General features: G+C 36.0%; 1 protein-coding gene across 1 annotated transcript; it reads left to right on the top strand.

Annotated features, from left to right (window-relative positions):
- Window positions 1-6,689: 6,689 nt before the first annotated feature.
- Window positions 6,690-21,826, top strand: LOC133877312 (serine/threonine-protein phosphatase 7). Its single transcript, XM_062315568.1, has 5 exons — window positions 6,690-7,440; window positions 10,055-10,549; window positions 11,186-11,332; window positions 19,310-19,417; window positions 21,466-21,826. The coding sequence occupies exons 1-5, from the start codon at window positions 6,970-6,972 to the stop codon at window positions 21,556-21,558; spliced, it is 1,314 nt and encodes a 437-aa protein (XP_062171552.1). The 5' UTR covers window positions 6,690-6,969; the 3' UTR covers window positions 21,559-21,826.
- The last annotated feature ends 3,726 nt before the right edge of the window (window positions 21,827-25,552 follow it).

The raw sequence follows: 25,552 nt of genomic DNA, 5'->3' as shown, positions 1-25,552 counted from the left end.
TGGCTGGGCGTAACCACACGCGCCATATCAGAAGTCGAACCGACCTGACAACAGCATCCCGAATCTCATCATGACCAAAATAACGTCATTTCGGACGTTTTCGCTTCCAATGACGTTTGAATTTCAAATTTTTGAAAAATTTGAACTTTAAATTTTTTTGATATTCTCCAAAAGAATGGACAGACATGTTTCAAATTTACAAAGTATCTCCAGTAAACCGGCATAACCGAAGTCTGACTCGGAAGATATTGACCTTAGCAGAATCACACAAAAAATTCCTTTCACCGAAGCCATCTCGGACAAAAGGAATTGGGGGTAACTGTTGGGAAATTATCCCGACCTTGCCGAACGAACCGAGCTTCATATCAACCGAGCCCAGCAGCAAACCACAGGAATTAGATCTATTGGGCTCATAAATGGCAAGGCCCAATGGGTTCATAATGATATTCTATCGAGTCCAACTCATTTAGAGTCCGTAAAACACTAACTCCCCAATTATTGTAGCATGCACCCCACGATCTAGAATCGGTTATTTAATCGATCCACTGATTATCACAGAAGGTGTCCCACGATCCAGAATCGGTTAAAGACCGACTCCACTTTCATCGTGGCCCATGTACCACTATCCTGCGATTCGGATTTTCGACAAATACTCTAAGCCCAACACGTGGCCCAATGAAAAAAAATAGATTTCTCTAGCCATTCCACCTATAAATACCTTACAAATACGCAGGTACGAAGGAGATTGCTCTCTGTGATTCTAAAAATATATACACTTGAGATAATACTGACTTAAGCATCGAAGTAGAATTGTGGAGTTCCCCCGATGCAATTTCCTTTTTTTTTTTTCTTTCATTTTTTCTTTTCTCTGCAGAGCCACTTAGGAGCTTGGGGGGCCAGGCCCCCCAATCCCCAAGGCTTTCCAAAAAAAAAAAAAAAAATTTACCTCTATTTTCTTTTCTTTTTTTTTTTTTTAATTTGGCCTCCCCAAAAAAAAAATTTCTTCAATTTGGCTCCCCAAGCCCCAAGGCTTTCCCCAAAAAAAAATTAAAAATTTACCCCTAATTTTTTTAATTTTTTTTTTTATTTTGCCCCCCCCCCCCCCCCCCAATTTTTTTTTTTTTTTTTTTGGTTCAATTTGGCCCCCTCAAGTTGTAGATGCTGGTTCCGCCCTTAATTATATAAATATAAGCGTTAATACATTGACTACGCATGTTTAGTCCTCAACACAGAAATCCTGCAAGACAATCAAAAGTTAGAGTGGCGCACAGTTAGTGGCATCACTACTGCCTTTGATGCTAAAGTCTGTGAAATGATGGGCGTAGGGTGATTCAAAAAGAGAATGAAATAGATAGATAGAGATTAAGCGAGTCATTGACCTAAAGCCATATGGTTTTGGAGTCATTGGCCTAACACTCGATACATGGGTCAATTAGAAAAGTTTAATGGAGCTAAACATTGCACAGCCTGATAAAAAGAAGAAAAAAAAAAAGAATTATACCATCATGCTCAGTTGTTTCATCTAATGGGGATCCGAGTGTATTTTTTGGTATTGAATCTTGCACATAAGAATTAATTTGAAGCCTCGTAACTGTGTATTAGTTCACTTTACACCAATTTGAACTTGTGTGATTTCAGCCAACCATTGGTAAATGTTTAGACTTTGGAATTCTTAAAAAGTTTTGAAGATGTAGTTTATCTTGTTAAGCTTACTAATGAATAAAAAACATTGTTTTTGTGACTTCACTAGTCAACTAGGGTTTGCTAGAAATGCTACCCACAAACATTTTGTGGGTAGTATTCCTGGTAAACCCTCACGAGACTTCAGTAGTCCATTAGCAAGTTGTAGGGGTTTAAAATGCTTGTTACATATGCTAAATGCAATCATGTACCCACGAAAAATGAAGTTGTGTAGTTTGCATTTTATCTGTTTAAGTTTTGTTTTGTATTGTTAAGAGACTATCAATATATAAGTTTGGGAAAGTAATGAGCATTAAATGTTGCATATTCAAACCCCTTGGCTTGCATATATTAGCCTTTTAGTTTCATTGTGATATAATGTTTTGCATTGTTTTTGTGTGAACAACACTCTCATGAACTAAGGGAAAAACACAAGTAATCTTCCAGACTTAAAGGCAAAATTCAGCAAAAGAAAAATCTTGCAAACTACAAGACAAAACACTCGAGTGCAACACATTGGGCTCGAGCGCAAGACCATTTTCTTTTGAAGTAATGAAATGTATATTTTGCATATATAAAAAGGCATGGGTGTAACTCCCATACCAAGCAATTCATGTAAATTAATATTCATGTAATTACCTTTAAGTATGCTATTGTATTACTTTACAGCATAAATATAAATAATAGATATACCATAGGACTGTAGGAGCGGATAAATTTAATTTTTTTTCTCATGTAATTCATAAATACATCAGAGCTCCAATCAACTGTAAACTATTGTGAGCATTAGATAACTTGCCAAGCCAATATTCCTGATTCAAAAATTCCCATAACTACCAACATTAAATATTATGTTGTTCATTTACAATTTTGCAAAAAAAATCATATGATATTATAGACCTTAACCTTTTTTTTTTTTTTTTTTTTTTTTTTTTTTTTTCTAATTTAAAAAATGGATAACTTCACAAAAGGGTATCGAATTATACGCCGTTTTGAGATAAGGATACTGAACTAGCAAATGTTTCAAACTGCGGTATCTAAGTTTTCAAACGTCTCACTTAAGGGTACTCCGTTAGGATTTGCTGTTAAATCTAACATAGTACCCAAAATACCCCTATTTTTTTTAGAAAAAAAAATGCTAAGATTTAGGTGTTGGTCAGAATTATACAGAATTTGCAAAAATACTCATGCTTGAATCTTTAAAAAAAATAAATAATTTTTTTTAAAAAAAATAAACACATAGGTATTTGGGAAATTTTTGCAAGATTTAACAGTAAATCCCAATGGAGTACCCTTAAGTGAGACATTTGGAAACTTGGATACCCCAGTTTGAGACATTTGCTAGTTTAGTATCCTTATCTCAAAACGGCGTATAATTCGATACCTTTTTGTAAACTTATCCCTTTAGAAAATGTAGATAGGGGAGACCAACTGTAGATATTATATTTTACTATGACCATAGTAGCATTGCCCTCTGGGAGCGGCACATGAGGGACTTAGGCAGTGAGAACCGTAGGCGCTCCTTCAAATCTAACTGAGGTATAGTGTTACGTGAATGCGTAACGAATCTAGTAATTCGACCTTCGAGAAGAATATGAGCAGAATCCTGCTTCTTATTCTTACATATTTTGCTAATTTGGAAGAACTAACAGTAAGAAATTAGAGAAACGTAGGACTCTTTGTCAAAGACAAGGTTTTGATTAATTATTTGATAATTATTATTCACGTCTTCTTCTCTTTAAATAAACGACATGGCCTTGTAGGATTGAATCACAGCTTGATACAATTTCTACTTCGACTCAATCAAGTGATGGTAAGCATTTACCCAACTAATTAACAGTAGACTCCTACTAACATGATAAAAATATAGCGATCAACTCACGGTGATAGACTTAAACACTTAAACAATTCAAACTAAAGATAAAATAACAATCGACTAATGATGACAATGACTCAACCAACAAAGTAACGTAGAAGACTCCAACCACTCTAGTGATAACTCGTGCTCATTCATTTCATAACACATAGCTTGACTCAATTCCATCAGAACATCAGTGAGACTTAAGTCAACTAATACTAACAGAATTCATGATTCTCATTTCGAGAGTCGAACTCTTACCTTAGTACATATCTAACTACTTTCGCGATTTTCATGAGGCAACCGAACCACCACCATTGATGCTATATGGGGAAGATATATATATATATATATATAAAATAAGGATAAAGTAAACTAAAGTGTTTTCTTAAATCTGGGATAGTACTAAAGTGCTCCCAGGCCACCCCCTCCCACCGGCAGCCACCCCAAAACACTATTTTCTCTTCTTTTTTTTTTTTTCTTTTTTTTTTCTTTTTTGTTTTTTAAATAAAAATAAAATTTTTATTTTTTTAGTTTTTAATTTTTAATTTTTTTTGTTATATTTTTATTATTTTTTACCATACCAATCATTATACACAATTTTTCATACAATCCAATAACTTTCTACCATTATAAAACACTTTTTTTCAATCTCAGAAATTCAACACCCAAACACGTATTCAAAAAGAATCTGAATTATATTTAATATCCAAACACATTTTCATTGCCTTGAAATTCGCAATCAGATTCAGAATATTATTCATATTCGAAATATTCAATACCCAAACGGACCATAAGATACTCGGACGTGAGTTGCAAATTTATGGCTTCGCTTGTTCTGTATTTTTGTTTATTGTTTTTCTTTTTTTTAAAAAAAAAATTAGAAACAACTCAAGCACAAAATATTTTTAAAAACATACAAACAAAATCACCTTAATATCACATAATAACATGTGGAAAAAAAAATATAAAAAAAAGCCCCATAAACTAACATCCGATTTTAGAACAGCCCATTGAATTTTTAAATACACTAATATAACTTATCAAACTATCAAAGTATGTCAAAAATATCACTTTTGTTGAAATATTCTTATAATGCTCTTATTCTCTTAAAAACTAAAATAAAAAATTATTTTTTTTAAAACAAAGATATTTTAAAAAACTATTCATATAAAATTAAAAAGTTTAAAAAAAAATTAAAAACTTAAGCCAACCGCATGAATTGATTTTGCATTTATTTATTTTTTTTAAAAAAAATAAATAGTTTAGTTTAGTTTTTAAGAGAATAGTGGTATTATAGGAATATTTTGACAAATATGGCATTTTTGGCACACTTTGGTAGTTTGATGGGTCACATTAGTGCACTTGAAAATTCATGAGGCTATTCTAAAATTGGTTGTTAATTCAATGGGCTTTTTTATATTTTTTCCATAACACTTTTTTCAAACCAAATACAAAAAAGCCCCCTAAAATGCATTAACAAACTGTATTGCATGTCGAATCCACAAAAGAAAATTCATTTGGTAAAGTTTTGAATAATGTCTCTAAAAAACAAAAAATCAAGAAATATTTTTATAAAATAAAAAATTGATAATAAAAGGACAGAAATTTCCTACAAACCGGTTTGTAAGAATTTTCCTACAACCCACATATAATATTGACATATATCCCTTGGCATATGAGAAATAAGTGTTACTTAAATAGTATAAGCTTCTTACATGCTTTTTTAATAGCATTAATAAAAAAAATGTGGTTCTCATATGTTTAAATGACACGTGTCTTTTTTATATGTGGGTTATAGAAAATTTCTTACAAACTAATTTGTAGGAAATTTCTGTCCATAATAAAAAATAAAGAATTTGCTGCTCCATGGTGGTGGTGCCTTGGCGGTTATCGCAGGGCCACCAAAAGGCCTTGGTGGCCCATCGTGAGGCTGCCAGACAGCCTAGTGACCACCTCAGGGCCACCATACGGCCTTGGCAACCACCTCAAGGTTACCTTGGCGGCCACTATAGTTAGGGATGTACAACCAATTGAGATTATTTGGTCATAATCGCAACCGCAACCGGGGTATTCGGTTATTCACATTTCAATAACTGCAACCACAACCAGTAGACCAGTTGTGGTTTTCATATATTGTTAAATTTTTTTATTTTATTTTTAATTCAATATTTGGCTATTCAATATTCAATACAAAATAGTAAATAATAAATTCTAATATCACCATTCATTCAATATAAATAAAATGATTTTACAATTAAAAATTTGTTGCTTCTCAAAAAACATAAAAATCCGAATAATTAAGGGTAAGTATTTTAGCCATCACAACAGACAAGACTTTGCAATCGACTTTTATACAGAGAGCTACAGAAATGGCCATATGGGAGTGTCTTGTCCATTTTCATATTAAATGAGTGATCTTATCAAAGTTCAAAGTTTCATCCATCTTAATTTTCTTATATTTGTGAAACATCCAAACATAATTATTTTTTTTTTTATTATAAACGAGTTAATAAAGTTAAAAATTATATATATAATTAAAAAAATTGGTTATCGGTTTATTAAAATGTTATAACTGGTAACTGCAAATCGGGTACCCAGTAATCCGGTTGCAGTTATTTCTGATTTTATCGGTTTATTAAAATGTTATTAACGGTTATTAACAGTTATCGGTTATTTTCGGTTAAAAATCGTCTCGCTTGTATACTCTTAACTACAGTGACCTTTTCTTTTTTTTTTTTCTTTTTTTTTAAAAAAAAAAAACTACAGTGACCTTTAGGGGCCATTAGTCTTTCTTTTTTTTTTTTTAATTTTTTTTTAATTGTTCCTCTACACCTATAACAAAATCGTCCATGGACAATCTTCACACCCAACAAATAAGTGTAAATTATTAATTATTTTTTGAGAAGTGTTATGTATTTTATTTTTTGAAAAATATATGTATATATATATTTGTTTAAAAAAAAGTTATGATTTGTTATGAAAATATTGCTAGTGAAATAGACTAAATCTAAAAATCCCTTTAGATAATTGATATTATAAAAGATTTTTTAATGATTAGAGCTTGAAACGTTTGCTAAAAAACAGATCTACCACTCCTATTTTCACCATTTTCTTTCACATCCTCCGGAATGAATACGACCGAAGGTGCACAGCTCCGGCCTCCGGTCGTGGTAGTGGAAATTCCCCTGTAATCCAACCGACTGAAGACGTCATGAACGCACGCACGAAGCTAAAAAGTAAGGAAAAAAAGAAAGAAAAGAAAGTAATAGTAAATTCGTAAACTAAATTTAATTCTTTTTCAATTTTTTTTTTTGTTTTATAATTTGTACTAAAAGCATGTTAGGGTTTAGATCCTTTAGTATATATATAGCTCAAAATTCTGAGCAATATATATAAAAAAAAAGAAAAAAGAAAAGAAAAGGAAGTAAATGTCAGCACATTCAGACTCAGCAGCTTCTCCTGCGAGCAGAGATTTACCATCGACGTCATCATCACCGTCAAATCCGATACAGATACCGCTGACATGGCCTCCCGACGGCAAGGTGGATCTGGACTGGATCAACCATCTGATGTCCGCCTTCGACTGGTCTTCCAAGAATCTCTCACCGTCCGATTTCCCCTCCGTCCTTCCGGTCCAGGCCTTCGATGGCCTGGTTCTGACCGCGTCCAAGATCCTCCACAAGGAGCCCAATTGCCTCACAATCGAGCCCGACGAAGACTCGAGCGCAGCCGTGGAGGTGGTGGTGGTCGGGGACGTTCACGGCCAGTATCATGATGTCCTCTTTCTTCTCCAAGACGCTGGCTTTCCCTCCGAAAATCGCTTCTTCGTCTTCAACGGCGATTATGTCGACCGAGGCGCTTGGGGCCTCGAGACCTTTCTTCTCTTGTTGGCCTGGAAGGTATATCTATATCTAAATTCTAATTGCGTTACGAATTCGGAAAATTCGCAAAATTTTGACATTTGGATTGCTCTTGCTGAAAATGCAAAACTTTGTGGAATCTTGTTTTTTCTTGGTTTGGTATGTCTTGGGTTATGCCTAGTAGAGTTATCAACTTATTTGCCTGTTGGTGGAAGGCCAGAAGGCCGAGGAGTGCTGCGGTTTGGAAGATGGTGTCCATTTGTATTTTTTGGTGTGCTTGGAAGGAGAGAAACCTTAGATGTTTTGAAGACATGAAGAATTCCTTGGAGGATATTGTTGCCTCGTTCTTTCATATGTTGTATTTTGGACGGTGGCCTTTTTGTCACCTTTGTTGATTAGCTTTTTTGATTTTCTTGTTCATTTTTCTCGGCCTTATTAGGCGTTTTCTTGTGTATACTTTCAGTGTACTTAAAAGACGCCTTATGCTTTTAATAAAACTTTATTTACTTATAAAAAAAAAATCCTAGAATTATTTTCAGACGGTTTTTGAAGTTTTCTGCTTTGTGTTTCTTCCTTGTATGATTTCCTTTAGGTTGCTGAATGAGTGAATGCTAGAATTATTCTTTGTGCTCATGGATTGGTTTGTAGAACAAATAAATGTACATGATTTTCCTTTTTATTTTTTTATTTTTTCTAAAAAAAAGAAACTTAAGCATAAAAGACTCGGTAACATAATATAGGAGGGATTGTAGTTCCATACTTCGGACTTTGTCAAGTGAATTATACTTAATTTGATGACTAAGTAGTGGTATGATTGGCTTTGTATTTGATAAGGCAATTAACTTGATTCAAACCCTGTTCTCAATTATTCACTATCCTTGCAATTCTTATTATGTAGTAGGGCTTTCTGGCAATTACTTTTTTGTTTGCTAAATGTCTAACTTGCATGTCTTCTTTATGTTCGTTTCTCAAATAATTGCATTTTTTTTTTTATATTAAATATAGGGAAAAAAAAAAATGCAAAATCAGACTATATGGTAAGCTCCCTGTGGTATAAAAATGTGAGAGCTCCCTATGGTATGTATGGTATGCAACAAAAAAAAAAAAAAGTCCCCTACTATCAACTTCCGCCCAAAATGTTGACGGATTCCACTTGTGTGCCACGTGAGATCCAATTATATAACAACACTTGTCACCCAGAATAAAAAATATATAAATTTATATAAAATATAAAATCTATAAATATGTAAAAAAAAAAAAAAAAAAAACTTAATACTAAAAAGCATCTTTTTTTTTTTTTTTTTTAAAAAAAAAAAAGTTGGAAAAGGTCCGGCCAAATGGGGGGTGGCCGAACTATCCCCAAATGGGTAGCCACCCCAGGTCGGCCACCTGTCCAAAGCTGTTGCCAATTTCTTCCTCAAGACTCACAGCTACAACAGCAGGATCACTCACGATCTCTCTCTCTCTCATCATTTGGTTCCTCTAGATTGCCGGCCTTGGCAACAATATTAACATTGCATAAACTCTTACCAGTTTCTATGGAACTCTGTGTTCCTACATCAAGAGAAGCCTCAAGGCCCAAGGTTTTTTTCGCCGCCCAAACTAATGCTCTCACTTGCCAATGAAAGAGAACAAGAGCTATCAAGAATCTGATCACCCTCCAAGGCTCCAATGATAAGGAATCATCTTCCTCGCTTTCCGGGGCTACTATCACATCATCCCCATCAACCCAATTGCTTTCATTTTGAGATACCATATCGAATATAGGAGCTCCTCCTCCCTTGTCCTCTATCGGCATTGCAGCCGCCAAAATCTGAACTTCATTTGCCAAATTGTCATCATCACCTGTTTAACTGTCTCAATGGAAGCCTTAGTAACAGAATCAGATATAGTAAACCCCCCTTGTCCGCCATTAGCTTGAGTCTAGTGATATCTATGTGGTAGCAATGGTTTGGTTATCACAAAGGAGTTACTACTCTAAATGGCATTGCGACTGCTGGATATATCTCCTCCATCAATATCCCTATCTAGGCAGTACAAAAAGTTACCCTCCAAATCCTTTAAAATCATATAGGTCGAGCCAGAGGGGGGTTTCCGAACCACCCCCAAATAGCTAGGGGCTGGTTTGGCCACCCACTATTTGGGCAAAAGGGGTGGCTTGTTTTAGCCTTTTTTTTTTTTTTTTTAATTATTATTTTTAGTTTTTATATATTTTATATATATTTTTAGTTTTAATATTTTATATATATTTTTATTATGGGTGACATGTGTCGTTATATAATTGGATTTGACGTGTCACAAGGAGCTCTCAGAGCTTTATACCACAAGGAGCTTATTGCAAATTAATGTAACCACAAGAACTGATTTTTCATTTTTCCCTAAAATATATGCAATTACTCTTTCTTTCTTTCTTCTTCTTGTTGTTCTTGTTCTTTTTTATTTTTTATTTTTTATTTATTTTTAATTTTAATTTTAATTTTAATATATATATATATATATATATATATATATATATATATATATTTTTAATGCAGGATAAAAGTTGCTTTTTTTGGTTGGTAGTGTATATCTCTAGTTTTTAATTACTTATCAAAAAAAAAAAAAACTCTAGTTTTTAATTGAATTATATTCTATGGAATGATGTTCTGCCTAGGTCTTTATGCCACATAGAGTATATCTTCTCCGTGGAAATCACGAGTCCAAGTATTGCACCTCTGTTTATGGCTTTGAGAAAGAGGTGTTGACGAAGTACGGAGATAAAGGTAAGCATGTCTATCGGAAATGTTTGGGATGCTTCGAAGGGCTTCCCTTGGCCTCTATTATAGCTGGACGTGTATATACTGCTCACGGAGGGCTTTTCCGCAGCATTACTGTGACCCCATCAAAGAGATCAAAAGGGAAGAAGAATCGAAGAATTAGTTTCAACTCCGATCCCAAGTCTTTAACTCTTGGTTCGTTGGAGGAATTGTCTAGGGCTCGAAGGTCAGTTCTTGATCCTCCATGGGAAGGTTTGAATCTGATTCCTGGTGATGTGCTATGGTCTGATCCATCAATGACTCCTGGTCTTTCTCCGAATAAAGAGCGAGGCATTGGTCTATTGTGGGGTCCTGATTGCACTGAAGAATTCCTCAAAAATTTCAATCTAAAGGTGATATAAAAAATCTCTTATTAATCTTAAAGCTGATATGGCTGTCTTGTAATATCTCATCATGGGTATGGTGTATTTTGACCCATTTATAATTGTTTAATGGCAAATTGCAATATCTTATTATCATTAATATTGTTCTTTTGTATACATGTATTGAAGAAGTTAACATCAGTAATACTCGACTTATACTTTCCCTTGTTTAGTAGCTTCTTAATTATCAATGTGGACATATACCTTTTTGACAATACAACACAACTCTTTAATAGTTTTCTTTTGATAGGTAAATAAACTCTCAACCATGTGGGATAGAAGTCGATGCAAGTTGGTTGGAAGTCGATTGGCAATTCCTTTTATTGGTTTTCTGTGGTTATGGTGTTTTATTTGAAGGTTATAAATGCAAATGTCGATCATGTTCTGCCTTGCTTTATGATAAACAAACTTGTGTTTTGAAAGTGGGGCAACATATAATAGCTGGTATTGTAACTTTATAAGTAAAACCATTTATTTAATTTCTTTATACGCATTTATGTTTGTATGTTGATTTATTTGTTTGTGCAGTAATATGTTACTCAAATTTGCAGGCATTTAAATTGTAAAACTGATATTTGGGTCATCATTTTTTTGTTTCTGTCCCAGCTAATCATCAGATCGCATGAAGGCCCTGATGCAAGGGAAAAGAGGTCTGGTTTTGGAGGAATGGATGAAGGGTACACCGTAGATCATGTTGTGGAGTCTGGGAAGCTGATTACTCTGTTTAGCGCTCCAGACTACCCTCAATTTCAGGTTTCTATAGGATCTTCTAATCTTGGATTTGTTGTTGCCAATTCATGCTTATAGCTAGATAAATTTCTTGTATGCTTTTACTTGTAAAAGAACCTAATAATCCTTGCTGTATAATATATTCACAGTGCTCATCTCAGTGAGCTTTGATTGATATGTATAGCATTTACAACATATAAGATTAACTACAACTCTACCTCTTCTATGTCTTCATATGGAAACATAACTCTTCCTCATCTATACATTGAGTTTGAGTTAGATTACAATGTCTTCCTATCTCTATCTCTTCATGCTCTTATCTCTTTCTTTTTTTTTTTTTTTTTTTTTTTTTTTTTTTTTTGTTGATAAGTAAGAGAAATTTCATTAAAAGCACAAAAAGCGATCAAGTACACAGATAGTATACAAGAACAACAACTAAGAAGAAGAAGAAAACAATACAAGAAAATCATTAAAGCTAATCACTAAAGGGGCAAGGAATGCAGCCATCCAAGAGTACAAAGAGTAAAAGAAAAAAGAAATGAGCTCCTTAATGGTTCTTTTTTTGTCCTCAAACTGTCTATCGTTGTGTTCCCTCCATAAGCACCATAAGAGGCAACAAGGAACCATCTTCCACACAACCGCACTTCGAGAGCGAACATCCGTTCACCAGCAAGTGAAAAGATCAACCACCTGACGAGGCATAACCCAAGATAGACTGAAGCGGCTAAAGATGACATTCCATAGAACGCAAGCGACATCACAATGGAGAAGAAGATCCACAGACTCCCCATTCTTTTTGCACATACAACATCTATCAATCACAATGACACGCCTCTTTCTGAGATTGTCCAAAGTAGGATCTTTCTTATCGTTGCCGCCCAAGCGAAAAAAGCCACTTTCAAAGGAACCTTGGTACGCCAAATACTTTTCTAGGGGAAATGAATTGTCTCCTTATAGGCAAGAGTCTTATAGAAAGATCTAACATCAAACTTCCCTTTACGAGAAGGAAACCACCAAAGCTTATCTTTCCCATCACGATTTAGACTGATGGAATACAATAAGGTAAAGAAAGAAGCCAAGACGTCCACCTCCCAATCGTGTGCCACTTGAATAAATCTGACATCCCATTAAAAAGATCCGCTCTCCAGAATCAAATGAGCTGCTACGAACAAATTTTTGTCGCAAGCTATGTCATAAAATCCTGGGAAAGCTTCCTTGAGGGGCATCTCTCTGCACTACACATCATCCCAGAATCTGATTCTGGATCCATTTCCCAAAATAAATCTGGTATGGCTACTAAACGGACTTCACCCCTTCCTAATGTTCTTCCATAGCCCTACTCCGTGAGACCCATGGGGGTCTAAGGAACACCAACCAGCCCATGAATAACCATACTTTGCATCCATAACTGATCTCCACAAAGCCTCTCTCTCATGCGCATAACGCCACAACCACTTAACAAAGTCTGATTGAAGATCCTCAAATTCTTGATACTCAAGCCACCTTCTGAAATAGGGGAACAAACTGTGGACCAGCTAATCAGGTGATATTTGAATTCTTCACCTAGACCTCCCCGCAAGAAATCTTGATGAAGCTTCTCCATACGACTAGCAACACTGGATGGAATAGGTAACAAAGAAAGGAATTACGTGGGTAGATTAGATAAAGTATTCTTTGTAAGGGTAACTCTACCACCCATAGACAGATACATCCGCTGCCAATTAGCCAGCCGTCTTTCAATCTTACCAACTACATCATCCCAAATGGATTTAACCTTAAAAGGGGCCTCCAATTGAAGACCGAGATACTTTAAAGGTAGATAGGAAACACCACAACCCATGATGCCAGCCAATTCATCCATATTATCTTTAAACTTGGCTAGTACTAACTTGGCCAGATTGATCTTTAAACTTGAAACAGCTTCAAAAGACAAAAATAAAACCCGAAGAAAACGGAGATGATCAGGATTAGCCCCGCAAAAGACTAAAGTATCGTCTGCAAATAACAGATGAGAAATATTAAACACCCCGTTGCTACCAAAACCCTTTGAGAAACCTGATAGAAAGCCCCTGTGAATAGAAACAGTGAACATCTTACTAAGGGCTTCCATCACAATGACAAACAAGAGAGGCGACAGAGGATCACCCTATCTAAGTCCATGAGAACTGCTGAAAAAACTGGAAGGGGTGCCATTCATCAAGATAGAGAAACGTGCCGAGAAAATACAATGCGCTATCCACGAACACCATCTCTCTCCAAAACCACATCTTTTCATCATATTCAATAATAAGTTCCAGTTAACATGATCATAAGCCTTCTCAATATCCAGCTTGCAAATAAACCATGGTTCACCTAATTTAATATTACTATCTAAACACTCATTAGCAATAAGAACATAATCAAGAATTTGCCTACCTTTCACAAAGGCATTTTGAGGTTTCGAGAATATCTTTTCCACAACCTTTCTTAGTCTATTAGCAAAAACTTTTGCAATGATCTTGTGAACCCCACTCACAAGACTAATAGGCCGAAAATCTTTATGATCCACAGCCCTAGACTTCTTCGGAATTAGAGCAAGAAAAGTGGCGTTAAGACTTTTGACAAACTTGCTAGGAGTATAGAAGTCCTGGAATACTCCCATGAGGTCTGACTTAATCACATCTCAACAATCTTGGAAGAACGCTAAGGTGAACCCATCAGGACCTGGGGTCTTATCACAATTCATGCCTTTAACCACCTCTAAGACTTCATTTTCCTCAAAAGGAAGTTCCAAGGAAGAGGCCTCAACCGCATCCAACGAGTCGAAAGCAAGGTTGTCCAACCTAGGCCTCCAAGTGTAAGGTTCTGTAAAAAGGGACTCATAAAAATGAGTAACATGATCCCTAATAAGTTGCTGATCGGAAGAAATAGAGTCATTGACTGAGAGAGACTCTATGGCATTGGACCTCCTGTTCGAGTTAGCTATTCGATGAAAAAATTTAGTGCATTTATCCCCCTCTTTAAGCCAAAAAACCCTTGACTTCTGTCTCCAACTAATCTCTTCCTGCAGAATAGAGTTCTCCAGATCTCTGGCCTCATATTTCCTAATCTTCTCTTCGGGAGCTAAACCATGTTGTTCATCCAACCTATCAAGAGCACATAAATCTTCCATAAGCATATTTTGGCGAACCTCCACATTGCCAAACTCTTGTTCGTTCCATCTCTTAAGATCAATTCTTAAAGCCTTAAGCTTTTGAGAGAAGATAAAACTAGGAGAGCCTTGAAAATGGTAAGACGTCCACCAAAGTCGCACCCTTTCCACAAACCCTTTAGCCTTCAACCACATATTCTCAAACTTGAACGGTCTGGGACCCTAGTGAATGCCTCCACAATCAAGAAAAATCGGAAAATGATCATAACACAATCTAGAAAGCCTTTTATGCAAAGTACCTGGAAACTTGACTTCCCAATCAGGAGATACAAGAAATCTATCAAGGTGAAACCAAGAGGGATTCTCATGATTATTAGACCACGTAAACGACCTTCCTGCAAGTGGAAGATCCATAAGACCCTGCTAAAAAATAAATCTGAAAACTCCATCATGACGGCGATCAGGCGAACATCTCTCGATCTTTCGGCAGGAAAGCGAGTGACATTGAAGTCGCCCCCAATACACCAAGGCAACTCCCACCAAGATGAAAGGCCAACCAACTCATCCCAAAGAGAACTTCTGAGGGCGTCAATGTTAGGACTGTAGACCCCAGCAAAGGCCCAAGAAAAGTCATCAACAACACTTCTAAAGGAGCAGGCAAGAACAAACTCACCCACGAACACGTCTATCTTCTTGACAATCCTTTTGTCCCACATGATCAACATACCACCAGAGGCACCACAAGAGGCTAAGTGACACCAATCAACAAAGGGACAACCCCAAAGACTGCTCACTGTGTTGGTTGAAATAATCTCTAATTTAGTTTATTGCAAACAAATAATATTTGTCTTCCATTACCTCAATAAGTTTTTGACTCTTAACCGCTTATCACCCTCATTTGACCTTCTAGCATTCCAAGAAAGGATTTTGGGCTTCATAATAAACTGTTGTGCACCCTCCCTTTGCACCTACCACTAAAAGAGCTTCCACTATGTGCATCATAGTTAACAGAACAGAATAATCCGTTTAGTTCCCTTGTACCTTTGTTACCCGATTTCGGATTGAAACCCGGTACCTTCTTATCATGACTGGCGATGAGATTCTCAAACAAGGTCAAAATCTGACCTTCGGAGCCATCAGACGTAATTCCCAAGGGATGACAGTACTCTAGAGCCATCTTCAATAGCAATTCCGGAAACCCCTTGCCAGAAAATCCCCTGACCTTGTCACTAGGACAGCAGGACGGAGGAGTTGGCTCTGCCTCAAGGATCGAAACTAATTCCAGCCCGTTCCTTAACCCCAAACCAGAAAAAAGGTTGTGGATAAATGGGCCGGACACCAACGAAGAGATAGAGGCAGTAGGATCTGACTCAACCAAAGAACCAGAAGGACCCGACCCAGAGCATCGCACCATCTATGTCTGTTGGAAAATCGACCAAAACGCCTGATGCTAAGATTTTGGCCTCAGGATTAGGGAAGGAAGAGTCTGCCCCAGAACTTTGTTCCGGTTGGGAGACCATGCTTACCGGTGCAGGGACTACAAGGGAGGAAGGCGACCCACCGGTGATCTCTGAAACCGCCGGAATGCAACCCGTCAACTCAGGCGGACCCTTTCCAACCTCCAGTATCACTTCGGCGTCTAGTTTCCCGAAACCCCCCAAGGAGCTCACCCCATCGGTTGTCTCTGAGGTTGCCGGAGACCTCTCTGAATTGCCGGAAGCCTTCTCCGACGTCGACCCCGTCTCTAGAAACACTGCCAACTCAGAAGTCGAAACACTAGTGTTGGGCTTTGAAATTTTCGGTACCCAACAAAGCCTTCCCATTTTCTTCTTTGTATCCTTCCTCTTCCGTCTAATACTGTTGGGCTTGGAGCCCGGCCCAAATAGAAGGAGCCCTTCACTTACACGACAAAGGGCTCGGTCCACGTCAGCCTTCAACTTCTCCAGCTGGCTACGCCAGAGCGATAGGAGGGAGAACGTGTCCTCTTCACTTGTCAGCTGAAATCCTGCAAAGATATTGGACTGAGCAAAGGCATGGGCATAGACTTTGGAACATTCCGGTTTACCTCGTGTCTCAGGATGGGATTTAGCAGCCATATCAAGCAACCGACTGACACCCATCACTTTATCTAAGCCCCAACGTTCACTAAGGTCCTTGCCCAGTGAATGGACCGGTCAAAACCGTTTCTTCCCTTTCTTCGGACGAACACAGTGGTCCTTACTCAGAGAAACCACTGGTTGGGGGAGCTGACTCTCCTTCTCCAAGCAATTGAGGCCTTTGCGCAGAACTTCCGCATATGACGGTTCATCTTCTTTGCCATGAGAACCGGTACAAACACCAGTGTTAACTCCATCACCAACAATCCGGGACTTCTCTGTAAATGGCGTTGGATGTGCCATTCCTTGCCTAGCTGAGGCTTTGAAGAAATCTCTGACCTTATCCAATTCCATGACGAACCTACTCCAACCCCACCCATCTCGACCTTCAGGAATGCAGATGATCCCTTTGCAATCTCCTGCAGCATAAACTGCCACTTCAATAAACCTACCAGCCACATTACCACTTCCTCTCACAATGAGGACTTTGGACCCCTCTCTGAAAGACCTAACAAAGTCCTCCCCTGGAAATCACAGCAAGCACTCCACTGTCGATATCAATCAACCTAGGCTCTGGATACCCAACAAAACCCGACCGGAGAAATTTCTCCTCCTTTCTTCTAATCTCACCACTGAAGCACCTTCGACCACCGTGAACAAAAACTTCTTTGCTTCCACATGACACCACCTCTCCATCTTCTTCTGGTCCCAAATTTTCCTGGAAAATGCACGAAAATTTTGGTAGAGAGAGAGAGAGAGAGAGTTAAAGATCCCTGTTCATATTCAGACTGCCTTAGCTTTATACAAGAACGGCATCCTTCCAGGTTTTTCCTCATCTCTTATCTCTTTATCACTAGACTCATGTATAGGATGAGAGGTGGCTTGAGTGATTGAGTCCTTTGATGATAAGTCATGTGCGTTAATAACTTGAATATGGTTAACATCTTTTAACTTCTCATGAAAGAGCAAACCTTTTATGTTCATTTGCTTAACACATTTTATATGTTGTACAATACCTGCTGTTTTCCATGTAGGAATCTTTCCTGTGTAATCATCAAAATGTTTTGAGGGGATTAGGATTTGTAAACACCTTAGTTGAGCTTACGTGTAGAGAATAAAACATTATCTTCATGTTCCCCAATCATATCCATTTTTTGGTAGGATCAGAAATGTAACCGAAGATAGACATTAATCATTGTGAACATATATACAAAAATATCTGCATGCTATGGTGTGTGTTGTCTAACTGGTAAAAAAATGGCAGATTTTTGTTATTTCTTGATGTTCTCCTTCCTAGACTGGGCATTTGACCACTCACATGTTATGGCATCCTCGAACATCTCGTTCATAATGAAAACATTTGAATGCATTATAAACACAGTTAGGATGATTCCTTTCTTAATGCATTGGAAACTACTTTATAGTATGATTTCATGTTTATTTAGAAATGATAATAATTACTTTTGGTGAACAGTCAACCTTGTTCCAGCTATTGCATAAATGATGGAATGTACCTTCAAAGTTTCACTGATTGGCTCAATCTAATGAAAATTCAGAACTCTGAACATTCTTAAGTTCTATGGTCTTATTTTGATGAGCTCTTATACACAAGCACACACATATATTTGATTTAGATACTATTCATCTGGATCATTTTGACCTGAGTTAAATTTTTGTTCTTATTATTCCCTCTTAAAAGTTTAAACACTGAACGCTTGTTGAATTTTTGTTCTTTTGGATAGCTATATTCCCTAAACAGGCAATGGCAGAACAAGTATGTAGCAGTAATTTGTATTGTATTGTTAGTGGATCATTGTAATTGAGGACTTCTTTGTCTAATAACAGGTTCACAACTGTTGGCCTAAGCTATAGATACCATTCTCAAACTCTTTGCCAGACAGGAAATATCCCACTCTTAGTATGCACAATTGTCATCTAGACAGCACACAAAATGGCAAAAGAAAGATTCTGGTACTGCTTAGTGTATACTATCTTCATTAATGGATAAGTGAAAGAATGATTAAATTTTTGGGAAATTATATCACGACTCTCTCGTGCTTTCGAGCCTTTTGACATTGAGACCAGTTTCCAATTTGATGAAATCTTGAATATTTGTAAATCAAGACCTCAATTAGTATTTTCCATCAAATAGATAACATAAAAATATGAAAAATACAATTATGCCCCAGTTAATTTTTCTTTCTTCTTCATCTTCTTTTTTCTTTTTCTTTAAAAAAAAAAAGAAAAAAAGAAAGAAAGAAAAGAAGCAACAAAAATAAAAGGTGATCGGGGTTGGGTATTGTCACCCAGCCTAGCCATGGTTGGGCACATCCTAGCCACGGCCATGGCAGGGTGCTAATAATACTAACGGAGGTCTTGATTTACAAATATTCAAAGCACGGGTTTTGATTTCATCAAATTGAAAACTAGGGTCTTAATATCAAAAAACGCGAAAGCACGAGGGGGGTCGTGACATAATTTTTCTAAATTTTTTTATTTGTAAAAGGGTCGGTAAGAACAATTCTGGGTCTTATGCCTGTTAGATCAGTTAAGATTGGTTAATTTTCTTGAACGTACTCTAAAGTTATTACTTTTGTTGTAGGTGCCAATTCCTATTCATACCAGTTTTACATTTGGGTTGATTGGAATCCTAATAAGGAAGCATGGATTTATGACATTGTTATAGAATGTTTTCATATTGAATTTAAGTATTTTCATACTAATTTCTACATCATCGGTAATCTGTTTCAATGATTGTCTTGTATTCCAATTCAGGCAACAGAAGAAAGGTACAAAAATAAGGGGGCGTACATTGTTCTGGAACCCCCTAATTTTGATCATCCAAAATTTCATAGCTTTGAAGGGATTGCTCCAAGACCACAGGTATTGGGTATTACTCATTTATAGATTGGAAAAAATATAGATAATTTTTGGGTTTAGCAAAATTATTCTAAACATTGGAGGAGAATCGAAGTAGGGAGGCTCCATCATAAGTGGGTGCTTTTGCTAGTCTATGACATAATTGTTTGTTTTAGGGAAAACTACATTTATTCTCCTCTACCACCCACCCTATTTGCAATATCTTCCAAATGTTTCAATTTTTGCGTTGTCTTTTTATCTACCATTGGGGTTGTAGTTCCTCCTTGTGCCACAAAAAAAAAGACTAAAGTATTCTGCATAAATTCTGCATAAGATAAAAAAAATTCTGGAAAAAGCAAAAGCAATTTTTTTTTTTTAAAGACATTAAAAAAAAAGCCAAAAAAAAAAAGGAAAAAGTTTAGAAAAATAAAAGCGAAAAGTTCTGAAAAAACAAAAAATCAAAATTCTGAAAAAAGCTAAAAAAATGTATTTTTGTTATTTTGAGTGCAGAAAGGGAACATTGCAATCCGAATGATAGGTTGGGAGGACATTGCAATCCCACTAGTAGATTGAGGGGCATTGCAAATAGGGTGGTAGGTAGAGGGAGTAAATATAGTTTCTCTTTGTTTTATTATGCAAAATAGGATCTTGAGTAAAATGCTGCTCCTTCATAGTAGTTATTCAGTCATTTGGATGCTTGGTCGGGCAAGAATAGCTATTCATGTGATTTGTGGAATGAATAAGGATTTCTTATCTGAGAGGTGGGTATAGTTATCATTCCTTGGTCTCAGGATTAGCTTATTTAGGCGAAGTAAAAAAGTTTTAAATTTATAAATCTTGTAAACTAATATGGATGAATTATGAATCAAAATAAATGAGACTAAAAAAAAATAGAAGTGCAAATATAAAAGTGGATTATTATTCTATATGTCACTTATTCTTATCTACTGTATTTTTGTATATTATATAATCTAGGGAAAATTGCACCGTTGGTTCCTGTGGTATACCATAATTATTTTTCACTCCCTATGGTTTAAAAAGTTCATGGGAGGTCCTTCTGATATGCAATAATTACAAATCGATCCCTGGCGTGACTGGCGTCAAATTCTGTTAAAATTTTTAACAGATTCCGTCAAATGCCACGTCAGCGCCACGTGTCGTCATCTTATTGGCGACACGCGGCGCTGACATGTCCAATCTTAATAAAATAATATAAATTTATTAAAAAATAAATAAAAATACTTATTTTAAAAAAAAACAAAAAAAAGAAAAAAAAAAAGAAAAAAAGAAAAAACAAAAATGGGGAAAGGGGGTGGCCGCGCGCCACCCCCAGAGGCCGCCCGGGGTGGCGCGCGGCCACCCCAAGGCCATTGGGGGTGGCCGCGCACCACCCCCTACAGCCACTGGGGGTGGCGCGCGGCCACCCCTTCAGCTTTTTTTTTTTTTTGTTTTTTTTTTTTGAATTTTTTTATAAAAAAATAAGTATTTTTATTTATTTTTTAATAAATTTATATTTTTTTTATTACGGTGGACACGTGTCGCCATCTTATTGGCGACACGTGGCGCTGACATGGCATTTGACGGAATCTGTTAAAAATTTTAACAGAATTTGACGCTAGGGATCGATTTGTAATTATTGCATATCACGAGGACCTCCCATGAACTTTTTAAACCACAGGGAGGGAAAAATAATTATGGTATACCACAGGGTCCAACGGTGCAATTTTTCCTATAATCTATATTATCTAATTACATGAATATTTTATAATGTTATATTTAAATTAATTATTATTTAATTTTATAATTAAACAAAAAACAAAATGAAAATATCAATAAGATTTTTTTTATAAAAATTTAATTAAATAGAAAAATTATGTATGGATAGTATAAAATATAATATACTCTTTTTAAGTAATATCCCACTGTTGCTACCAAACAAATGAATAAAAATAATTATGTTATTTCCAGTACTAATTTCTAGTAATATTTATTGCTTTTATTATTATTATTTTTTATTTTGATTCAGTATTTTTCAAACGCGCCTTAATTGGTGGTGATATAATCTAATGCAGGTGAATGCCTATTATAACTATGAAGATGTGTTAGACTCGGATGAAGAATTGGACCTGACATCAATGGTAACTACTTCTGAAGGAGGTTCATAATCAATTGTTGCAAATGGAATTTGTAACATTTTTTTTTGTATTTTAGCCATATATATTATTGTAAGTGGTTTTCTTTCCCTTGTGAGGTGCCCTTTTCAAATCTAGAATCAGGCATTAAGCTCAGATAGGGCAATTTTACAATATGAACTGTATTTTTGGCTGTTACAGTAATAGTTGGAGACCTAGTTTCAGTGGAATGATGGGGAAATACTTCTGATACCTATTTTGCTTACATTTATGTAAAATTGCTCAAGGGAGTTTTGCTCAAGTGTTGAAAATTTGCCTTCCATTACTTTAAAATGCCATGGTGGACAAAATTTGAAAGGCAGATGAGTTTAGGGCAGTTAGCTTGCAAAAGCTGCTAACTTAATGATCCGTTTGGGTGTTGAATTTTTTTAATAAGAATAATATTCTGAATTTGTTTGCAGATTTTGAGGCAATGAAAATGTGTTTGGATGTTGAATAGAATTCAGATTCTTTTTGAATTTGTATTTGGGTGTTGAATTTTTGATATTGAAAAAAATGTTTTTCAATGGTAGGAAGTGATTGGAAATGATTGAATTGTATGAAAAGTTGTATATAATGATTGGTGTTAAATTTTTGAGATTGAAAAAAAAAATGTTTTTTAATGATAGGAAATGATTGGATTGTATGAAATGTTGTGTATAATGATTGGTGTTATGAAAATTAATGTTGATAATGATTGAAATAATCATGGCATTTGAATATTGACATTTGAATATTTAAATCTGGGTTTTATTCAAAAATTCGATTAGAATATTGAAAAAGTTTTGAACCAAACAGACCTAAGGTATTCAGTTCTCATTTTCCTAACATCATCTACTTGTCCTTGCCCATTATAAGCATTCATGTTATGGTGTTAGCCTTTTTTAGTTTGAGATGGTTAGACATTCCAAGACAAATAAACATGATGAAATAATCAATCTTTGCTCATCTCTGGCTTTGCTCATCTCTGGCGTTAAATTACTGTTTATTTTAAAAGCTTAAGTTGATAGAAAATTGTAAATTTAATTATCAATTAATATTTTGATACTCTCTCTCACGTGTAAGCTCAAACTTTTTCCCAACAAATAAGTCTCAATAGACCCTTTTAATTGCAACGGTAATACATGGACGTTGAAATTGTCCCGAAGAGCAATTTGATCTTCGATAGAAAGAAATTTAAGAGAGAGAATTTGTGCATGAAAAATGGGATTGGCAGTGAGATAGGTTGTACCAATATTATCATACCACAAAAGTAGAAGGCTCCTTAAGGAAAAATACCAAATTCCAAAGAAGGGATTAAAGTCACGTGAACTTAGTTGCGGTGTTTGCAAATGATCTATATTCCGCTTTGGTGCTTGAACGAGACACCAACACCGTGGGTTGCTAGCAAGAACTCCATGAAATCAATTTGGACATTAAAAAAAAAAAAAAAAAAATATTGAATGTCAAGCATTAGGGCAACCAACCTAATCAGTGTCAAAGAAAACAGTTAGATGAGGGGATGAATTTCTAAGAACTAGAAGCGATAAACTGGTTTTTACAAGATGTCTGTCTTTCCTTTCCACTAAACCATTTTGTTGATGTTTATATGAGAAAGAAACGCTATGGGCTATGCCACGTAGTTAGAATTAGATTTATGGCCAGAAACTCATCACCCCAATCTGATTGAAGTACTTTAATTTTTCTTTAAAAAATTCATTCCACATGAGATTGATATTGCAAAAACACATTAACAGGATCAAACTTGGAAGATAAAGGATAAAGCCACATAAAGTCGTATGTTCAGGCTTGTTGCAAACCTGACATACAGGTTGGGTGAGCCACCTTGATTGTTGGTGGTTGGAGAAGAAGCACCGCACCCTTACCAACTACCGAAAGAAGGCACAAAGTGCTGAGCATGGTTTATGAAGTTTCATACCAAGTCCCTTTTTTTTTTTTTTTTTTTTTTAGTATTATTTTTTAATTGGTTCATATTAACTTCCTAAGTCCTTAAAGAAACAATATCAATGATATCAAATTCATGCTATTGCATCTACCTCAAGGTCCTCTACTCAACTCCTTGGGTAGGTTATACTATAAAACATATTGTTTTACCAAAAACCTTCTTTTGTTGGTTAATCTCGTTAAAAAATTGGAAATGACTCAAATACCTTAATTCTATAATCAAAATTTACATATGATACCTTCAAAATTAAACAAAAAAAAGAAAAAAAAAAAAAAAGAAAAAGAAAAAGAAAAAGAAAAGAAAGGGGGTGGCTTGCGAGCATATATTCACATCGCCTAAGCTTCAATTTTACCTAGTTTTCTCACATCCCAAACACTCCATAACCTCAAATATGTCTCATTTTTCCTCTCTAACCCTTCATTAACACCTAAAACCACGATCTTTACACTTCAAACCTAAAAATCAAACCTTTCCTTCTTCCTCTTCCATTTCTTTCAAACCTATCCTTCATACAATATATATATATATACAACTCATCCATCACGTTTTTTACCCTTCTACAAGTCTATTACACACCCATACTACATATAAACTCGAGCTTTCTTTAAGAAAGCTCAAGTATTTCCATAGAGACTACCTCTGGTCCATCCCTTACCATCCAATCCAATACAATACAAAGCACCTCGGTTCACACATACACACATAATACTTCGAAAATTCCATATCTATATGCATATACTACAAGATCTTCACGAAAATAAAGGGAGAGTTTAGCATCTTACCATTGTACTTGAATCTCCGCCTCCTAATTAACTCTAAAGTACTCAAAGCTCATCCTTTTCTTCCCTCTTTTTCCCTAATTTCTCTCATCTTTCACTCTCTATTTTCTCGCATCGGAGACGTGGGATGAGTGGAAATGGGGTGGAAGGGTCGGCTAGGGCATTTTAAGCCCTTCCCCCCAAAATGTTTGCGTTTGAATGTATTTATTTCGCATGCACATACAAACAGTTCTGTGTGAACAACTGTATCCCCATTCGGAGTTCACTACTTAAAACTTGAGAACACGTGGTATTCTCAGCATCTCCCGGTCGAGCGACACCTTTATTATATATTCTTAATTAATTTTTCTAAGTGTTAGGTGCCCTTCTTTGTTTCACTAACCCTTTGCTTAATCCCCCTCATGCCAATCATTAGCTTAATTATACTCACTTATCTTAATTCTCTTTCCCTTATCCATTAAACTACAAATTCTAAATTTAAATGCCGCGTATTTAAATAGTAGTGTTAGAGTAAGTGGGGTTGAAGTTGGATGGGTGGGTTGAGTGGCAATAGTGAAGGTTGAGGAAGATGAAACGTAAGCCATGAGTTATATATATATATATATATAATTGCCCATTAGATACGGGCTTGCCAGTTGGGTTTACATGGTATGAAGAGTGTTGATTCAGTTTCCGGTATGGTGACACGTCAGCTCATGGTTGGACCTCCTCAATTAGAAGCAACGACTCACTCTCGACTGATCCACAAAATTGGGACCTGCAAAACAGTTAAGGCACACTAGGAGTTGGCCGGCAGGACTTCTTCTAATGCCTAAGTCAATTGGAGAATTGAAGAGAGTGAGTCAATGTCATTATTGTTAGGTATACCTATCTTTATTCTTATTTATAGTTCTTCTCTTATTCACTTGTGTTGTGAAGATATACTAAAATCATTACATTAATGACCATTCATCATAGCTAATGATGCACATAGTAACTGGATATGATACGAAGATACTTAGGATGGCATCTTAAGTTAGGCGAGCTGCCTAGCCTTGATGGCATGTCAGGCATTTAATTCGATTTGATGTTTTGAGTATGCGATTTTATTAAATGCTGAAAATATTAATAAATGCTAAATACTTCAATAAATGCCGGAAGTCCTCTGCCTTGGGCTTCTCGCTCCTATCGGAGGCAAGTGCACCTTACCTCCTTTTTGTACCGAGATGCCTTTGGTATAGCCTCATCGATTCCGAGAGTTAAAATCAAATTCAGTTGCCTAGCT

This window comes from Alnus glutinosa, chromosome 9 (assembly GCF_958979055.1).
Source record: "Alnus glutinosa chromosome 9, dhAlnGlut1.1, whole genome shotgun sequence".
Taxonomy (NCBI): Eukaryota; Viridiplantae; Streptophyta; class Magnoliopsida; order Fagales; family Betulaceae; genus Alnus; species Alnus glutinosa.
Note: the sequence above shows the minus strand (reverse complement) of the source record. Positions and strands in the feature narration are given on the sequence as shown.

Bases quoted from the DNA above. Each gene is read 5' to 3' on its own strand.
- LOC133877312 (XM_062315568.1), top strand. From the start codon at position 6,970: ATGTCAGCACATTCAGACTCAGCAGCTTCTCCTGCGAGCAGAGATTTA. The intron at 7,441-10,054 runs GTATATCTATAT...TGTTCTGCCTAG, and splicing joins TTCTCTTGTTGGCCTGGAAG to GTCTTTATGCCACATAGAGT. The intron at 11,333-19,309 runs GTTTCTATAGGA...ATTCCAATTCAG, and splicing joins CAGACTACCCTCAATTTCAG to GCAACAGAAGAAAGGTACAA.